This window comes from Macaca nemestrina, chromosome 19 (assembly GCF_043159975.1).
Source record: "Macaca nemestrina isolate mMacNem1 chromosome 19, mMacNem.hap1, whole genome shotgun sequence".
Lineage (NCBI taxonomy): Eukaryota > Metazoa > Chordata > Mammalia > Primates > Cercopithecidae > Macaca > Macaca nemestrina.
Window position 1 is genome coordinate 40,910,485 of NC_092143.1, and position 19,611 is coordinate 40,930,095.

At 44.7% G+C, this 19,611-nt stretch overlaps 1 protein-coding gene across 8 annotated transcripts in view; it reads left to right on the forward strand.

The window, feature by feature from the left end:
* LOC105489413 (maestro) overlaps positions 1-19,611 on the forward strand; it is a 46,041-nt gene that overhangs the window by 21,354 nt on the left and 5,076 nt on the right. For 2 of the 8 annotated variants that reach the window (XM_011754229.3, XM_011754231.3), the window contains 5 exons: positions 2,527-2,648; positions 10,919-11,021; positions 13,602-13,748; positions 15,186-15,368; positions 18,910-19,065. In XM_011754229.3, the coding sequence (XP_011752531.2) occupies positions 10,923-11,021; positions 13,602-13,748; positions 15,186-15,368; positions 18,910-19,065 (585 nt within the window). In that variant the 5' untranslated portion in view covers positions 2,527-2,648; positions 10,919-10,922. Of the gene's footprint in view, positions 1-2,162; positions 2,649-5,115; positions 5,405-6,374; positions 6,418-10,918; positions 11,022-13,601; positions 13,749-15,185; positions 15,369-18,909; positions 19,066-19,611 lie in introns of those variants that run through there. The other 6 variants (XM_011754232.3, XM_071085319.1, XM_011754225.3 and 3 more) reach the window with 5 other exon arrangements.

The following is a 19,611-nucleotide window of genomic DNA, read 5'->3' on the forward strand; positions in this document are numbered from 1 at the left end:
GCCCTTTATGAGAATTGTTTAGTAGAGCTGAAGGCAGCACTGTGCAAGTATCAGAGAGGCTCCTGGACATCAATTCCAGTTCTGGCCCTGATTTTCTTTGTAGTTTTAAGCCAAACAGGAAAATTTATCTGCATAGTAGTTCTCCTATTTAGCAGTAGAGAAGATACTATTTCTCTGTGAAATGTCTTAAAACTTGAATACAAAGAAACTTTAGACACAAGGGATTATTAATAGCGTGCCTGTTGTGTTTCTGTTCGAGGGGAGGAGGGGATGTAAATTTCAGTTTTGTTTCACAAAGGAGATTCTGCAGAGAATCTTTACAGTCATACTTCAGACTTCCCTTCTCTAGTCTCCTCTGTTCTTTGGATAATCTGATTACCTTTTTGGTCATTCTAAGCACTACATGGATTAGTTCAGTATATAGATTATGGCCATATAAACCTCATTCTCACTCTTGGCCGATAACCTCACTCTGGTTTTACTGAAAAGATTAAAGCTATTTTGGAAGAATTGAACTCGCCCATTCCTCTCAGTTTCGTGTTGATGTATCTTCATCTCTGTGGCTGTCTCCCAGTTGCAGACAGAGGCAGCCACCTTTCTTTCTCCTCCAGAGCTAACCCTTTCCTTTGTGCCCTTGATGCCCCCCTCCCCCTCTTCCTATTACCACTACCAGGTACCACCCACATATTAGGGCTCCCTTGCAACCACTTTCAAACAAGCCCAGGCTTTATTCCATTTTAAAAAGCACACAAGAAAACCAAAATAGGCCGGGCGCGGTGGCTCAAGCCTGTAATCCCAGCACTTTGGGAGGCCGAGGCGGGTGGATCACGAGGTCAGGAGATCGAGACCATCCTGGCTAACATGGTGAAACCCCGTCTCTACTAAAAATACAAAAAACTAGCCCGGCGTGGTGGCGGGCGCCTGTAGTCCCAGCTACTCGGAGGCTGAGGCGGGAGAATGGCGTGAACCCGGGAGGCGGAGCTTGCAGTGAGCCGAGATCGCGCCACTGCACTCCAGCCTGGGCGACACAGCGAGACTCCGTCTCAAAAAAAAAAAAAAAAAAAAAAAAAAAAAAAGAAAACCAAAATGCTTTTGCCTGACCTTGCTGTCTCTTCTAGTCTATTTATTGCTTTCCTTTTGCAGCAAGACATCTCAATTTCCTCTTTCCTCATAGCCCCTTAGTTTTGCAGTCTAGCTTCCTTTCTCTATCACTCTATTGAAATTGTGTCCTCAAATGTCACAGTGGTGCCCTTGTAACTTAATCTGAAAAGGGTGATGTTTTAGCCTCATTCTTCTTATTTTCTCAGCAGCATCGATTTTCTTTCTTTCTGCCTTTTTTCTTTCATATTCCACTCTGACATAGTTCTCTGGTTTATATTTTTCTGCTTATCTCCTCATTGGGTTTTCTAGACCAGTCCACTGCATAGCATCATGGCTGAGTCCAAGCTCTCACATTAGCCTGCCTGTGGCTGAATTTTAACTCTGCCATGAATTAACTGCATGACCTTTGTCAAGGTAATCTCCCTGTGCCTCAGTTTCTCCAGCCTTAAAATGGAGACTATAGTAGGAGTATTAACTTTTGGTTTGATGTAACAATTGAATGAGATAGTCTATGTAATATTTATCCCAACATTTGGCACATAGAAGTTTTCATTATCTATTAGCATAACAATAAGCCCCTCCATCTTCGAAAATATAACTGTTCTTTTTTTCTGTTAGGACATATTTTCCATATGACCCAAGGCAGAGCGAGACGATAACTAATTATTGATAAATAGATTTATGCACATGGTTGGAGAGTCCGGGGAAGAAGGGATGATGAGGGAGAGAGGCTCCTAAATTCTGCAGGTGCTGTAATTCCCTGATTTTAATTTTGCTTTACTTTTTACCAACAAATCATTTTGAGAGCTTAAATCGCTCCTTTCAGGACATATGGTGTTTCTTGAGCAGGAAGGGACATCAGCGGTTAAAGCTCTTGTTGTTGGTGCAACAGTCAGTCACGATGAGTCTGCCTGGCATGGAACACAGTGTCCCATCCTTAGATTAAATGCGCTCTTAACAGGATTATGTAAGGAAGGAGGCAGCCACGGCGGCATCCCTGTGCAGAGGCCGCCTGGAACCCGTCCATTGAGTCATGCCGCCATCTCGCGGCCGCAGGGGGAACGGGCCTTGACAGGGCCGTTTTGTTCGGTGCAGAGGGAAGGTCCCCAGAAGTGCTGTCTACAGAATTTCTGCAGAAAGTGTGGGTCAGGCTGACATGAGGGAAGAATGACGGGGGATATCACAGCAAGGAGAAGAAAAAACACCTCAGCATGGCGTGGGGAAGCAAAAGGGCGCAAGTGATGCTTGTGCCAGCCCATAGTATTCTTGTCGGTTTCATTCCAGAACAATTCCCACTCCCGCCCCAATACTCTATAAACTTTGACTTTCCCCTCTTTTTTGATTCTCACTTTCCATCACTCTGTGCCGACCCGCTATCCTGAACAGACCCTGCGTCACCTCCTAATTTCGCTTCTTGTATGTTAGGAATTCAGGGCTGGGAAAATTTAGCCGAGTCATCACATTTGGCCACTGCCCGGAAAAGCAGCCCTCCCGAGTCAGGAACGGGCTCCGGTTCATCACGTGGCAGCCGCCTGCAGGAGCCGCAGGTAAGGGACACTGTTGGCCGGGGCAGCCCAGATGCAGCGGGAGGCGTCCTGGCTGCACTTGGGTTCCCAAAACCTTTCTGGAATGTCACTCTGGTCACCGGTGTCAGAGGGAGTTCAACCTTTAGGGGATAGCTGTTTGGCAATGTTCTCTTTGTAAAACTGAAGTGGGCAATGTTGACCAGGAAGCTGATTTTGTTTGCTTTTCACAAACTATGTTAATTGATCAGTAGATGGATTATAGATCATTCTACTGTCAGCAATATAATAGAATGGCAGGGATTCAGGGAAGATATTGACGCTTTAAACTGAAATGTCTATGCGGTCTGTCTTCCCTGGTTCAGCACACAGGACATTGCCTGGGAGCTGAACCTAGGCTTATAGTACAGTGACTGAAAGGATAGCTTTCAGAGTCCTGAAATCTGCTCTGCCACTACTCTTTGACTTTCAGTTAATTGTTCAACATTACTTTAAGCCCCAGTTTCTTGTTTTCTAAAATGAAGACGATTTATTTTTGTTTTTATTTTTTGAGACAGGATCTTGTTCTGTTGCCCAAGCTGGGGTGCAGTGGCACAATCTCGGCTCACTGCAATCTCTGATTCCTGGGTTCAAGTGATTCTCCTGCCTCAGCCTCCTGAGTAGCTGGGACTACAGGTGTGCACCACCGTGTCTGGCTAATTTTTGTATTTTTAGTAGAGGCGGGGTTTCACCGTGTTGCCTAGGCTGGTCTTGATCTCCTGATCTCAAGCAATCTGCCTGCCTCGGCCTCCCAAAATGCTGGGATTTATAGGCATGAGCCACCACACTCAGCCTACTATTGTGATTTATAAGTTCAGTGTTGGAAGGATTTTTAAGCAATCTAACAGTTTCTTCTGCTCATTTTACAGATGAGGAGATAAAATCAAAGTGTTTTATAATTTTGGCCTTCATAATATACCTTTTGGCTTCATTAAATAGAAGGATTATTGACCAAAAATCTAATATTTTGAGTCAGAATGATTCAAGTTTGCAAAAGCAGATGGGAGTCAGTGTAAAGCATAAAACAGTCTTCTAAGTTACCCCAAATCCACATATCCTCAGTGAGATCAGGTATAAGCACAACATGGCAGTGAACACAAGTCCCAGCCGGGGTCTTGGGGTTGGTGAAAATCAGGGGGTCTGCACATAGCTCACTCAGGAGTATGTTCCAGAGGAAGAAGAATTGGTTGAAGAATGCGTGCAGAGATGAGTAAAACTAGAAGCAGAGCTAGCTGTGTCTTTGGCTTCCAAATGGCCAGGTGACCTCCTGGTCTTGCTTATACAAGGCTAGGCACGTGTGGTGACCATAGAAACCCACCAGAAAATGTAATTCTCCTAGGAAAGAATGCCTGTCAGTGTACGGGTGAGTGGGCTTGGAGGAGGAGTTAGAACACCCTAAGAAGTCTTGGAATCTGTATACTACCTTAATTCACAGTGTGTTTAAAACGATCCTCTCTGAGATCCTGTGTTGCAACAGATGAGAATGATCCTTTTGTTTTTGTTGGATTGGGCGTAAAGGACTTAATGTTTTAGAAAGGAGGGAGGCACTGCAGGCAAGAAGGAGGGTGTGGGGGTGGGGGGAGTCCTTTAAGAAGCTGCGAGTACAGGAAACACAAGGCTCTGGCGAGGGGCCTTGTGACCTTGATTTAACTCCTAATTTGTTTTATTTTTTAAGGAAACTTTTAACTGAAGAATAGCATCTTGGAAAAGTTGCATAAATCATAGACAAACAGCTGCTGTGATTTTAATTTTATTTTTAAAGTGAAATTCAAAGTGCTTCACAAACATATGGTATCAATCTCTTGTTCTCTGCATAGACACTGACCTCCTTCCCTTTCTCATCCCTCAGCCCCAGCTCCCTCCCTGACTTCCATGGTTTCTACTACTGCGTGGACTCAGCCTAGCGGAGTTTATTTAATTTCCAGGATAGAGGTTCTTCTATATCAGCATGTGTGTAGCATTGCCAGACACCATATACAAAAAGTGCAATGCTCAGGCCCAGCACTCCCTGAGATTTGGATCCAATAGTTCTGGGGCAGGCCTGGAGTTTATTATTATTATTTATTTTTATTTTTTAGAGACAGGATCTTGGTCTGTCAACCCAGCTGGAGTGCAGTGGCGCAATTGTGGCTTACAGCAGCCTGGGACTCCTGGGCTCAAGGGATGCTCAGCCTCCCAAAGTGCTGGGATTACAGGTGTGAGCCACTGCACCCATCTCTGGCTTGGAATTTATAACACGTACCCTGGGGAATTCTGATATAGAAGGCGCAGCCAACACTGAGAAACGCTTTACTTTTCCCGCACCCAAGATTGAGATGATCCCTGACAACCTGTGAGATTAAACGACATCACGGATTTTCTCTTGTGTTGGGGAGGCAGGGTTTGCTAGAAGAGGTAGTGAGCTCAAGATGGAACTCTGTGAGTTTCTCTAACCACAGATCGAATCTTCCAGGTGTAGCCACTCAGTTCTCATTTACTTTGCCCCGAACGGGAGCATGACCTTGAGTTCTACTTACGCCTATGAAGGCGAGGCTGGCTGCTTGATTTCTGAAGCCTGGGGAAGCTGCCTTGGCTGGCTAAAGCCCTTAGCTGTTATGCTAATCTTGGAAAAGAAGTCAAGCGGAAAGAACAGGGGAGCAGGTTTGTTTTCCTTCCCAATGGAAAGGAGCTTCAAGCATGATTTTCTTAGGCCTTGGAACAGAGATACCAGCTGTTTTATAATGAGGCCCGTGCTCTCCTGGGTGAGTGGGCCCTCAGCTTGAGGGAGTTTTGCTTCTTTTATTTTGATTTTGAAATTTGAGAGTTTTTTCATTTGAAGGTAATCTTAATGCTATTAAATTCATAAATATGCTAATTTAAATATCCAATCCCATTTTTCTAAAACAGACATTGCAAGCATACAAATATCTATTCTCTCCACATGTCAGCACCCATTCAGGTCATGGTTTGGAAATGGGGAGAATAGAATTCCCTTAAACTGCAAGTCAGCTGGTGTTTCTTTACAGTTAACGTTAGCAAAATTTATGCAAAATAGTAATTCACAATGGTCTTCTTTATTTGTTAACTCACAAGGAAACACCCTCAAAACTGTATTTTGTTAAAGTGTTCAGAAATGTGGGGGGGCCGGGCGCGGTGGCTCAAGCCTGTAATCCCAGCACTTTGGGAGGCCGAGGCGGGCGGATCACGAGGTCAGGAGATTGAGACCATCCTGGCTAACACGGTGAAACCCCGTCTCTACTAAAAATACAAAAAACTAGCCGGGCGCAGTGGCGGGTGCCTGTAGTCCCAGCTACTCGGGAGGCTGAGGCAGGAGAATGGCCTAAACCCGGGAGGCGGAGCTTGCAGTGAGCTGAGATCCGGCCACTGCACTCCAGCCTGGGTGACAGAGCAAGACTCCGTCTCAAAAAAAAAAAAAAGAAATGTGGAAAAACTGAACTATATAAATATTGAAAAGTTAAAAATTCCTTAATTTTTTATTCTTGGAACCACTACCACAATTTACAGGGCAATATACCTGATGTAATGAAAAGAAAAAGAAAAAGCTACAGCAGATAAAAGACCATAGGGATGTGCATCTAGCCAATGCTACATTGCATTATCAATAGCTGCACTTTTTGCAAACTGTGACTATGACAGTCCTGAACAAGAAGGGTTTTCTGTTTAAGCTACAGTAAGTTTTCTAACTATGTGTCATCATTCCTTCCATGGCACATTTTTACAGTTCTTCTAATGCATTTGGGATGACTGTTTCAAGGTAACTTGCTGCTTTCCCAAAACTTCTCATTCTTTCTCCCGCTAAGAACTATAGCCCTTTACCACTGTTTTTATTTTTTATTTTTTTGGAGACAGAGTCTCGCTCTATCCCCCAGGCTAGAGTGCAGAGGCATGATCTCGGCTCACTGCAACCTCTGCCTCCCGGGTTCAAGCGATTATCATGCCTCAGCCTCCCGAGTAGCTGGGATTACAGACACCCGCCACCATGCCCAGCTAATTTTTGTATTTTTAGTAGAGATGGGGTTTCACCATGTTGACCAGACTGGTCTCGAACTCCTGACCTCAGGTGATCCACTCACCTCGGCTTCCCAAAGTGCTGGGATTACAGGTGTGAGCCACCGTGCCCAGCCTCCTCTTCTGCTGTTTTTAGAACCTTTTGCTACCGTATCCACTGTTTCCACTACCAGATCCATAACCATCACCATAGGGACTGCCTGAGCTCCTTCCACCAAAACTGCCCCCTTTCATGGGTTCATAATTTGATTGCTGTTTCAACAATCAAAATGTTTTAACAAGTCTGCTGGGTGATTCCGATGCACACTGAAGTGTGAGAGCCACTGGTTTAATGAGGAAGCCTGTGGGAATACCTTGAAGCAAACAGAGAATCTCGGTTCAGCCAGGTAACTGATGGAAAGAGAAACTCTCGCTAATTGGTGGGGATGCAATTTTCTGGGGTTTTATTTTGGTTCCCCCTTGCAGTGGTGAGAAGATTCCTGTTGGCCAGATATGAAGGAGATATAGGTCCTGGAAGTTATGGGGTGAGGGAGTGTTTTCATGGACCTCTCCGGAATGGAGCAAATCCACCTGGGGTTTCATTGACCAAATCCACCTGGGGGGCAAGGACGGCAGAGAAATCAAGTCCCCGTGCACCTCCAGATCAAGGAAGTCGAATGTTCCAAAGTACAGCTGTTGAAAAGGGTCAGGTTGTATCAGAGAGGAGTGTGTCTTGGTTTGGCCAGGACTTTTCAAGCTTTAGGACTGAAAGTCCCATGTCCCTGGAAGCTCCCCAGCCCTGGGAAAACCAAGACAGTTGGTCACTGGTCACTGTAGTTCAGTGACTGCCTGCTGGAATTACTTGGTGGGCTTTAAAAAATACTGATGCCTGGGCCCCTCTCTGGAGATAATGGTAGACTTGGTCTGGATGTTTAGAAGTTCCTCAGGTGATCCTAAGGTAGCCGGGGTTAAGAATGGCTGCAGCTGCTTGCCTGCCATTTCTCCTATTAAAAAAAAAAAAACACAAAACATATACAAGTCAATGGTTCTAACGAGGTTGAACCCCTACCACACATTATATACAAAAATTAGCTCAAAATGGATCAATGACCTAAATAGAAAGGCTAAAACTATAAAATGCTTAAAAGAACATAAAGGGGTAAATCTTCATGACCTTAGATGTGGCAAAGGATTCATAGATATAACACTAAAAGCATGAGTAAGAACAATAAAAATACACAAATTTCGTCAAAACTTTTGTGCACAAAGGACATTATCCAGAAAGTGAAAAGACAGCCCACAGAATGGGCTAGAATATTTGTAAATCATATATCTGATAATGGTCTAGTATTCAGAATATATAAAGAATTCTTACAACTCAGAAAAAGACAACCCAACGGAAAATGAGCAAAGGATTTGAATAGAAATTTCTCCAAAGAAGATATAAATCACCAACAAGCACACAAAAAGATGCTTAGCCTCATTAGTCATTAGGGGAATGCAAATAAAAACCACAAAGGACAGACCACTTCATACCTACTAAGATGGATCTAATAATAAATAACAATAATAATGGAAAATAAAAGTTGGTAAGGATGTGGAGAAATTGGAACCCTCATACATTGCTGGTGGGAATGTAAAATGATGTAACCAACAGTTTGGTGGTTCTTCAAAAAGTTAAACGTAGAATTACCATAGGATGGCTGGGCTCGGTGACTCACGCCTGTAATCCTGACACTTTGGGAGGCTGAGGTAGGGGATCACTTGAGGTCAGGAGTTCCATACAAGCCTGGCCAACATGGCAAAGCCCTGTGTCTACTAAAAATACAAAAATTAGCCAGGCATGGTGGCGTGTGCCTGTAATCCCAGCAACTAGGGAGGCTGAGGCAAGAGAATCCCTTGAACCCAGGAGGCAGAGGTTGCAGTGAGCCACTGCACTCCAGCCTAGTAGACAGAGTAAGACTCTGTCTCAAAAAGAGAAAAAAAAAGAAAAGAAAAAGAATTACCATATGACTCAGCAATTCTACTCCTAAGTATATACCCCAAATAACTGAAAGCAGATACCCAAACAGATAGTTGTGCACAGATATTCATAGTAGCATTATTCAAAATAGCCAAAACAGGGAAACAGCCCAAGTGCCTATCAACAGGTGAATGGATAAACAAATTGTGGTATAACCATGCAATGGAATATTATTCGGCCATAAAAAAGAACAAAATATTGATACATACTACAACATGGATGAACCTCAAAAACAATATACTAAGAAAGAGAAGCCAGTTATAGATGATCACAATAATGTATGATTCCATATATGTGAAATATTCAGAATAGGTAAATCCATTGAGACAGAAGGCAGATTAACATTGCCCAGGGCTGGAGGAGGATGGGATAGGGAATGAATGCCTAATGGGTGCAGGGTTTTCTTTTGGGGTGATGAAAAAGTTTTGGTATTAGACAGAGGTGGTGGTTGCAGAACATTGTTTAAATGGCTAATTGTATGTTACATGGATTTCACCTAAATTAAAAGAAAATCATCAGGGTACTCATATCTACAAAGTACATTTGAAATCAAGCTCTTTAGAAGTCAGAGTCTTCCACAGCTGGCCTTTAACTAGCCCCTGTAGCCTATGTTCTACCTCTCTCCTACTATTTTAATCGTTACTGCTACCATCACCATGATACTGCATGGGATCCCGTTGAATCCCAAAGTGTCATATATGCTCTGCCTCTGCTTCCAAGCTCACCAGTGTGCTTTGGGAAGTCTCCACCAACTGTTCCAGCCCATGGTCCTCTCTCGGCTCCAATGCTCTTAACTTTATGCCCTTGCCACTCAAAGCATAGTACCTGCTTGGCATCCTCTGGGAGCTTGGAAGAAAGGCAGAAATTCGAGTTCCTGCTGCAGACACACTGAACAAGATCTTCAAATTATTTTAGTGCATATTAAAGTTTGAGAAGTGCTGGTTTGTACTAGTTGGCCCCAAGTCAGGCTGTGGATCAGAATCACTTGGTAAGCTATGCTTACGTATATTATACTCTTTCAATAATACATGCAGATGGTAAAATTACAAGCTGTACATACACAAAAAAGGGTGAAAAAAGTAAGTTTCCCTCCAATTTCAATTCCTCGGATTTCCAGCCCAGAAGCCATCTCTCTTAATGTTTCTTGGGTATTTTTCCTCCTTCTATGCATATGCAAGCATATATGTACATATGTATTTCCTGCCCTCATTTTGATTTTACTCAAGTGATAAAATACTGTACACATGGTTTTGCACTTTTCACTCAAAATTTTATCATGGAGATTATTTTAGCACATGTTGATCTACCCAATATTCTTCTTAGTGACTGCATAGCAGTTTTTGTAAAGTTGTATAGTTATAATATATGTAATTTATTTATGTTCAAACCATTGGCTGGGCACAGTGGCTCAAGCCTGTAATCCCAACACTTTGGGAGACTGAGGCAGAAGGATTGCATGAGCCCAGAAGTTTGAGACAAGACTGGACAACGTAAAAAAAAAAAAAAAATTAATTGGGTGTGGTGGCATGCACCTGTGGCCCCAGCCACTCAAAGGCTGAGGCAGGGGGATTGCTTGAGCCTGGGAGGTGGAAGCTGCAGTGAGCAGTGTTCCTGCCACTGCACTCCAGCCTGGGAGACAGAGTAAAACCCTGTCTCAAACCCCTGCCCCGCACCCCCTTCCCCTGCCCAAACCATTAAAGAACACCATGTTGTTTATTACGGCGCTATGGTGGCTATCCTTTGTGTATATCTTTGAGCATATGATGTGCTAATTTCTATAGGATTAAAGAATTGCCAATTACGTGTGCTTTAAAGTGGTAAGAGATAGTGCCGAATCCTCTCTAAAAAGAGGTACCAATTTACATTCTTGGAGAACTTTTAAAAACACAAAATTTGAGGCTACTCTGTATTTCAATTCATGAGAACTCTGTGGGCAGAGCCTGGGGATCTGCATTTTACTTCTTCGGTGATAGTGATAAAAGAAATCTGCAGAATGGAGTGGGGAACCAGAGGGCAGATCTCCCTTGACCCCCAAGCTACTATTCCTCCTGGGCTGCCTTGGGTTGCTATTTATCTATGTGACTGTTCTATCTCCTCACCACGGTGGAAGGTTCCTAAAGACAGGCCTCAGGATTGCTGCCTCCTTATGTTCTTACCCCAGCACAATGCATTGTACAACAATGTTTGTTGATGTTGAGTGTCTGTGGTTCGTGTGATTTTTTTTTTTTTTTTTTTTTTTTTTTAGTTCCATGGACCAAAGACAGAGGAGAATCCTGGGCCAGCCCCTCTCCATCCCTACTTCCCAGCCCAAGCAGAAAAGGACATCACTGATATCTTTCTTTTCCAAGGTCTGACACAAAATATTACGGACACATTTCTCCTCCCAGCAGCTGTTTTGTAAGATGTATGTTGGCTTGGTCTGCGGTTAGTTAGTCCTGCTTCCCTGAAGTTCCTTCTGGAAAAACTTTGATGACAGTTCTTTTAACATGGATAGGATGTTTACAGGATGACAAGAAGATTAGTTGAGAATAACTTGCTGCTAACTCGATAATACAAATATGGTGTGGTGGCTCATGCCTGTAATCCCAGCACTTTGGGAAGCTGAGGCAGGTGGATCACTTGAGCTCAGGAGTTCTAAACCAGCCTGGGCAACATGACAAAACCCTGTCTCTACCAAAAATACAAAAATTAGCTGGGCATGGTGGCATGCCCCTGTAGTCCCAGCTACTCAGGGCTGAGGTGGGAGGATCGCTTGAGCCCGGGAGGTAGGGGTTGCAGTGAGTTGAGATCGCGCCACTGCACTGCAGCCTGGGCAACAGAGTGAGACACTGTCTTTAAAAAAAAAAAAAAAAAAAAAAAAAAGTTAGATAAAAAAGGAATGAGCTGTAATGAAAATCCAAGAATACTAATGAAGCTTGGAAATCACCAAATCTCATCCATAGCACTACTGAGATAGCTGAATCTCAAGCCAGTCTCCCGCTCTAGGCCCCTCTCTAAGGATGGTGGGGAGGTGGCTTTTGTCTTCTCTGATCTTGTCCGGATCTTTCAACATCTTGATTCTGACTCTAGTACCTGTTGCTGTGTTTTGGGTCCTCCTGCACACCAGGGTCTTCCTGCATGAGAACTCACAGGCTTACTACAAAGGCTCAGAGACTAGCCTATCTCTTGCCCCATCCCTGGCCCTGCAATTATTTCGAGTTCAGGGTTTTTGTTTGTTTGTTTGTTTTTGAGACGGAGTCTTGCTCTGTTGTCCAGGCTGGAGTGCAATGGTGTGATCTCAGCTCACTGCAACTTCTGCCTCCCAGGTTCAAGCAATTCCCCCTGCCTCAGCCTTCCAAGTAGCTGGAATTACAGGCATCTGCCACCACGCCCAGCTAACTTTTTGTATTTTTATAGAGATGGGGTTTCGGGGTTTTGCCTTGTTGGCCAGGCTAGTCTCGAACTCCTGACCTCAGGCGATCCGCCTTCCTTGGCCTCCCAAAGTGCTGGGATTACAGGAGTGATAGAGTTTAGTTCTTAAAGTACAGGTTTCTGCATCAGACACACAGTGTTCCCCAATTTGCATTATTCATGAATTTCTCTTCCTGCTCTTAATTGCATGTTCAGATGCATGCATTCTGGAGTTGGGACATCCTTTAAGTGCCCTGAAATGTTTGCAGATGTGTACTAGATCAGTCCTGAAATGTCCGCAGATGTGTACTAGATCAGTCCTGAAATGTTCGCAGATGTGTACTAGATCAGTCCTGAAATGTTCGCAGATGTGTACTAGATCAGTCCTGAAATGTTCGCAGATGTGTACTAGATCAGTCCTGAAATGTTCGCAGATGTGTACTAGATCAGTCCTGAAATGTCTGTAGATGTGTACTACGTCAGTCCTGAAATGTTTGTAGATGTGTACTAGGTCAGTCCTGAAATGTTTGTAGATGTGTACTACGTCAGTCCTGAAATGTTCGCAGATGTGTACTAGATCAGTCCTGAAATGTCTGTAGATGTGTACTACGTCAGTCCTGAAATGTTTGTAGATGTGTACTAGGTCAGTCCTGAAATGTTTGTAGATGTGTACTACGTCAGTCCTGAAATGTTCGCAGATGTGTACTAGATCAGTCCTGAAATGTTTGTAGATGTGTACTACGTCAGTCCTGAAATGTTTGCAGATGTGTACTAGATCAGTCCTGAAATGTTTGTAGATGTGTACTACATCAGTCCTGAAATGTCTGTAGATGTGTACTAGGTCAGTCCTGAAATGTCTGTAGATGTGTACTAGGTCAGTCCTGAAATGTCTGTAGATGTGTACTAGATGTTTGCAGATATGCTTTGCTAATTATGTCAAGTGCTATTGAGAGTTTGAGTAACGTGACTACTGAGACCTGACCCTTGGAATTAGCCATATGGCAGGGTAGGGGTGAGGGGACATTAGCCTGATTGCAGAGGGTTCAAGAGGCAATGGGAGGAGACAAATGGCAGAAAACAAGTATAGAAGTCTTTCAAGGCATTTGGCTACAAAGGAGAGCAGAAAAATGGGAAAGAGCTGGAAAAGAAGGGGTAAAGGGAGCTCTTTGAGGAGTAATGGCACTCCTTTCCCTGTGAAACGGATCCCTATTCCCAGGTCACATCAACACTGATCAAGTCTTTCTTTCTTTCAACTTCTGTCACGCCCATAGCTGCTCTAGAGCCGCTCCCCGTAATCTCCTAAACCTACCTTACCACCAGCCTGCATTATCTTTATTGCCCTCTTTCTCCATCAATTTATTCATTATGTAGACCAAATGAGTACATTTCCAACAAAACTCAGGCATTTTTAGTAGGAGAATGAAGGGGTAAAATTGAGCAGGCAATCGCGGGATTTTCTTTAGAGGGAGGGATTGGGGTTGGGATTGGGTATGACTCTGAACACTCCCAAATTAATACATTTTTGACCCATCACCCAGGTCTCTTGGAAACTGAGGTTCCAGAAGCGGGAGCCCCTGAAGAATGTGCTTTTCATCTTGGCAGAAAGAGCTCGGGACCCCAATGCTAACAAGCGTCACACGGCAATGAGAGGCCTGGGAACCATGGCCCGTGAAGCCCCTGACAAGGTAGGGAAGGAGAGTGGGGCTCAGCCAGCCCCCCAAGCCTCTCCAACCCTCTTGGTGTGGAGACTCCAGGGCTGGAGTATGGTCTCTGAGGTATTAGTTATCTATCACCCTGGAACAAATCACTGCACACACTTAGCAGCTTACAGCAACACATGTTGATTATCTCAGTTTTCGCTGGTCAGGAGTCCAGGTGTAGCTCAGCTGGGTCCTCTGCTCAGGATCTCACCAGGCTGCAATCAAGTGTCTGCCAGACTGCATTCCTTCCTGAAGCTCAGGGTTCGCTTACATAGTTGTTGGCAGAATTCAGTTACTTCCCGTTGCGGGACAGAGGTTTCTGTTTTTTTGACTGTTGTATGCTGGGGGCCACTTTCAATGCCTAGAAGCCAATTGTCTCACAGCATTATGTAGACCAAATGAGATGTTCGTAGATGTGTACTAGATCTTTGTTTGTAGATGTGTACTAGATGTTTGTAGATGTGTAGATGTGTACTCGCTTCCTCCAGGCCAGCAGGAGGGTATTGCCTCCTCCTGTCTGCTAAGATAGAGTGTTATGGGCTGGGCTGCGGTGCCTCACGCCTGCAGTCCCAGCACTTTGAGAGGCCAAGGCGGGCGGACCACTTGAGGTCAGGAGTTCAAGACCAGCCTGGCCAACATAATGAAACCCCATCTCTTTTGTATTTTTGTAAAAATACAAAAAATTAGCCAGGCATGCCTGCAATCTCAGCTACTCGGGAGGCTGAGGTATGAGCAGAGATCACATCAGGCACTCCAGCCTGAGCAACAGAGCGAGACTCCACTTCAAAAAAGAAAAAAAAAAAGAGTCTTATGCAATATAAAGTCGTGTCTGTAGTCTGGAAGCGAGTCACAGGTTCCTTCTGCACTCAAGCGGAGGAGACTCATTCAAGGTGTCACTCATTCAGGGTCATCTTAGGCTCATGTCACCTCAGCAATATCAGTTGTGGGAGACAGAGCTGCAGGAAAGATAAACTCACAGCTGTTACCCTTCCTGATAAATTTAAGTGATTTTTTTCTAGTAATGTATGTTTGTTTCATAAAAGATGTTTTTTCCACCTCCTCCTTTACCATCTGCCAACTTCAGTGCTCATTTTGTCTCCTCCCCACTATACAGGTACCTAGTTCTCCCCAGGCCCTGAGATCACCCAGGTCTGCCGCCCTATTTGAAGAGCCCTACCCAGCTTCACCCACTCACATGCCACACTCCAGATCACTCTTTCTGTTTTCCTTCCTAGGCTGAGTTGGGCTCTTGGGTTGGGTTAATGGAGCTTTTCTATTTTAATGAGAGTTGTGCAGATCTTGAAAAAAAGCCTTGGTCTCTTAATTCAAGTCCTAGGTTATTAGTAGCCTAGATGTGGGGTTGCTTTTCAACCCATAGGGAGCAATTCCTGTGCTATTAATGCTTTCAAACATTGGTAACAGGTGAGAAAGCATAAGAAAATTGTCCTCGACCTGCTGGTGTACGGATTGTATGACCCTGTGAGTTTGGAAGTCATCCATGAGAGTATGAAGACTCTGACCGTCGTTCTGGGCAAGATCCAGGGGAAAGGTTTGGGTTCCTTCTTCATAGACATCACACTTCAGACCAGGACTTTATTAGATGATGTAAGTAAATTAGAAAAATTCTGCTTTATTGAAATCAAAGTGGGATTAGAAATGTGACTGTGGGGCCGGGCGTGGTGGCTCATGCCTGTAATCCCAACACTTTGGAGGCCAAGGTGGGTGGATCGCGAGGTCAGGAGACAGAGACCACCCTGGCCAACATGGCGAAACCCTGTCTTTGCTAAAATACAAACAACTAGCTGGGCCTGGTGGTACACGCCTGTAGTCCCAGCTACTCAGGAGGCTGAGGCAGGAGCATCACTTGAACTTGGGAGGCAGAGGTTGCAGTGAGCCGAGATCGCACCACTGCACTGCGGCCTGGCAATAGAGCAAGATTCCATCTCAAAAAAAAAAAAAGACATGTGAGCTGTGGATGGTTTGTTGCTGTGGGAACAAGGTCTCTATTATTCACTTATTTATTAACACATCTTGTTGAGAGACTAGTGCTGTGCTAGGGTTGGGAGGACATATAAAGATGCATAGAATTTTATCTCTACCCCTCAAAGGTTTTTTTGTTTGTTTGAGACAGGGTCTCACTCTGTCGCCCATGCTGGAGTGCCATGGCGTGATCTCGGCTCACTGCAACCTCCGCCTTTTGGGGTCAAGTGATCCTCCCACCTTAGCCTCCCAAGTAACTGGGACTATAGGCACATGCCACCACGCCTGTCTAATTTTTGTATTTTTGGTAAAGATGGGTTTTCACTATATTGCCCAGGCTAGTCTCAAACTCCTGGGCTCTAGGGACCCACCTGCCTCGGCCTCCCAAAGTGGTGGGATAACAGGTGTGAGCCACTGCGCCTGGCGACTATTCATCTTAACAGAGAAGTGGGTATATGTACACTGATGATGATGTACACTGATTGACTAACATGTAGTCAATGCTCTCTTATAAATGTGGCAATAGCAATGATTAGCATTTAGTGAGCCCTCACTGTGTGCCAGGCACAGTGCTAGGCAGTTTACATGAATCATCTCATATAATCTTCACAATAACCCTGTGAGATGGGCACTGAAATTATCTTCACTTTATAGACAAGGAAACCAAGGCACAGAAAGGTTAGAACTTGCCCAAGTTCACAGAGCCAGGAAGTAGCCATGTCACCAGCTCCTCTGACTATAGGGCTGCACTCTTAACTCTCAGATGACAAGTCAGGCTAAGCAAAAAGTGCACCGGCACATTGTTCAGTCCGAAACTGAGAAGTGTTAGAGACCCTGACTGCAAGCTAATAAGTTAGCCTGCCAGTTATTCTGTCCCTGAAAGACAAGACCTACAGAACAGCGAACAGACCTTTTATTTACTCCCAGAGAGATTTGCAGCATGTCCCCAAGCCCTAATTCTCTCTGGAGCCACATGGCGAGAGCCAGATGTGTCAGCAGCACAGGAGGGGAGAAGAGGCCTTGACCTTATGTAACTTGGAGCTCATATAGGAGCTGGGCACCTGTGTCCCACCTGCTCCAGAGACACAGCGGGATTTTTGCTCTTGAATGTAAGCCAGTCCTCTCTGGGGAGGGAGCGAGGAAAGGTCCCTACTTACCACACTGGAGTGTAAGCAGATGTCTCTGGGGAAATGGCTCTAAATCTCTTGGAGGTGCCATCTGAACTTCCAGAATGTGTTTGTCATTCAACCACTTTTTTTTTTTTTTGAGACAGGATCTCGCTCTATTGCCCAGGCTGGAGTGCAGTGGCCTAGGAACACAGCTCACTGCAGCCTCAACCTCCCAGGCTCAAGCGATCCTCCCACCTCAGCCTCCTGAATGGCTGGGACCACAAGTGCATGCCACTGTGCCTGGCTAATTTTTGTAGTTTTTGTAGAGATGAGGTCTCACTATGTTGCCCAGGCTGGTCTCTAACTGGGCTTAAGCAATTCTCCTGTCTCAGCCTCCCAAAGGGCTGGGATTTCAGGCATGAGACATGTGCCTGGCCTTCAACCGTTTTTAAAAACCCTGGTTGCCTGGAATTTTTGAGCAGAAATCCCTGGCCACGTAGAAACACAGAAATTCTTATGCAGAGCTGTTTGCTGACAGTTTATATCTCGATTACAGATAGCACTCTTCACTATCTGAGGCCCGTCCCTAGGAGGACGGGCATCTGTTTTACATGTCTATACATCTTATAGCATTAGGGTATGGCTTTGGATGGGTACATTCTCCATTAAAGTTAGTTAAACACACACGCACACACACACACACACGCACACACACACCCTCACTGATAGAGCAGTGAAGATAATACAACCCTAAGCCAGGCATGGTGGTGTGTGCCTGTAATCCCAGCTACTCAGGAGGCTGAGGCAGGAGGGTCACTTGAGCCCAGGAGTTGGAGGCCAGCCTGGGTAATGTAGCAAGATGCTATGTCTAAAAAAAATAAAATAAAATGCAATCCTAAGGCAATTTCGGTATGCATCATGTGCTAAACTTTTAAAATATACTTCACGATACCATTAGTGGTCCTCAGTCTTGCTGGGTCTCTGTGACCCCCAGTTCTTGGTGCTCCTCCCCCCCTGTGAAGGCCCACCCCAGCCCTCCTCCCTCTGGTTTACCTGGAGGAGGACTTAGACTACAAAACCCGTGCACCAGGAGTCAGGTGTTTGGGTTACTATACTGGCTCTGTTACCTGACAGTGTGATTTTGGTCAAGTTCCTTAAGTGCCTTGGGCCTTGTTCTCCTCACCTGGAAAGGTAATACTTGGACCAAACAGCTCACCTTGGAAAGAAAGAGAGGGTGGAGTCCACTGAAATGCACTCAGGGACAAACCTACCAATCAGACTGGAATCAGGGAGAGGTGGGAGGGTGTTGGGGGAAGAAACATGATTATTATATCCACTGCAGATAGGAGAAACTCAGACCAAAAGCAAAGAGAAGAGACTTGGCAAAAATGCTGGAGTAATAAACAGGGAACTGGTTGAATGAATTTTGGTGCAGAAAAGAAAAAGAGAAAGAAGAAAAGAAAAAGAAAAATGAAAACTCCTTTGTGTATTGGCGTAGAAAGAGCTCTCAGACTGATGAACACTCAAGGTGCATAACAACAGTGGCATGTGCTTCCATTGACGTAGAAAAGAGGGAAAGGATCACACGATACACATCTTTCTTCTTTATTTTCGGGAGAGATACACACAAAACATAACTTTATTAGCTTGTGGGGAGGAAAATTTGGTGGCCGATGGAGAGGAGTAGGAAGTAGATCTACTTGTTCTATAAAGCTTTTTGGTTATTTTGAATTTTGGGAACTTTACAAATGTATTCTATCTCCAAAACACGAAATAATGAACAAAAAATCTGGGAAGGTGGGAGTAGCACTAGTGATTTCCCAGGCTAGTCCTCTCATCTGCTGGAGAAGAGGTTCACTGAAGCCTTTGGGCCCTCTTCAAGCCACCCCCACCCACCCAGCTAAGTGGTTTAGACCAGATCTCACCGCCCACCCTGTAATGTACAGCCAAGATTGACGGCTGTGATGTGTTCTGATTGACGGCTGTGATGTGTTCAGATGCAATTGCCTTTTGGTAATGATCTGGCTTTCTTATTGTTTTGTCGACGGGGACCACAGGAGAACGACAGTCTGAGATACTCGGCCTTTGTTTTGTTTGGGCAATTGGCTGCCTTTGCCGGGAGGAAATGGAAAAAATTTTTCACCGGTCAGGTTAAGCAGACACGAGATTCCCTCCTGATCCATTTACAGGACAGAAACCCCCAGGTTGCCAAGGTAAGACCTTGACTCTGCAACCAACAGAGTGACATCTCCATGCTATTCATAAAGGGAGTTGCGAGTTGAGACGCCAGACCCTGGGGTTCCTGCTAGCACTGCTGTAGATACTTAGCAGCATTTCTGTATGTATCCTAGACGAGGTGCCTCTTCAGTGTGTAATCTCTCTTTGAGCAAGAGTGTTATTTTCCATCTGCCCCACCTGCCCAAGCCCAGTACCTGTCAATGCTAGAAAAGCTTTCTACCAAACCACTTGCCTTCTTTAAGTTACTGAGAGAGAAATTAAATTTCGGAATCCAGTACTATTTTTGATGAGATAATAACAAGGGCTGTGCTAAACTATAAAGCTACGCCCTTCCTGCCAGTCCCCAAATTACAGACATGGCCGTCTCATAAGCGTACATCCTTTAAGATTCAAATGTTGAAACTACCTGGAAGTTACTTTCACACTTTCAGTGGCCCTCTGACCACAGACTGGGTGCAACCTCTGGGATACTTTTCCTTGCTTGGGATTATAGAATGCTCTAATAAATAAAATAGTAACAT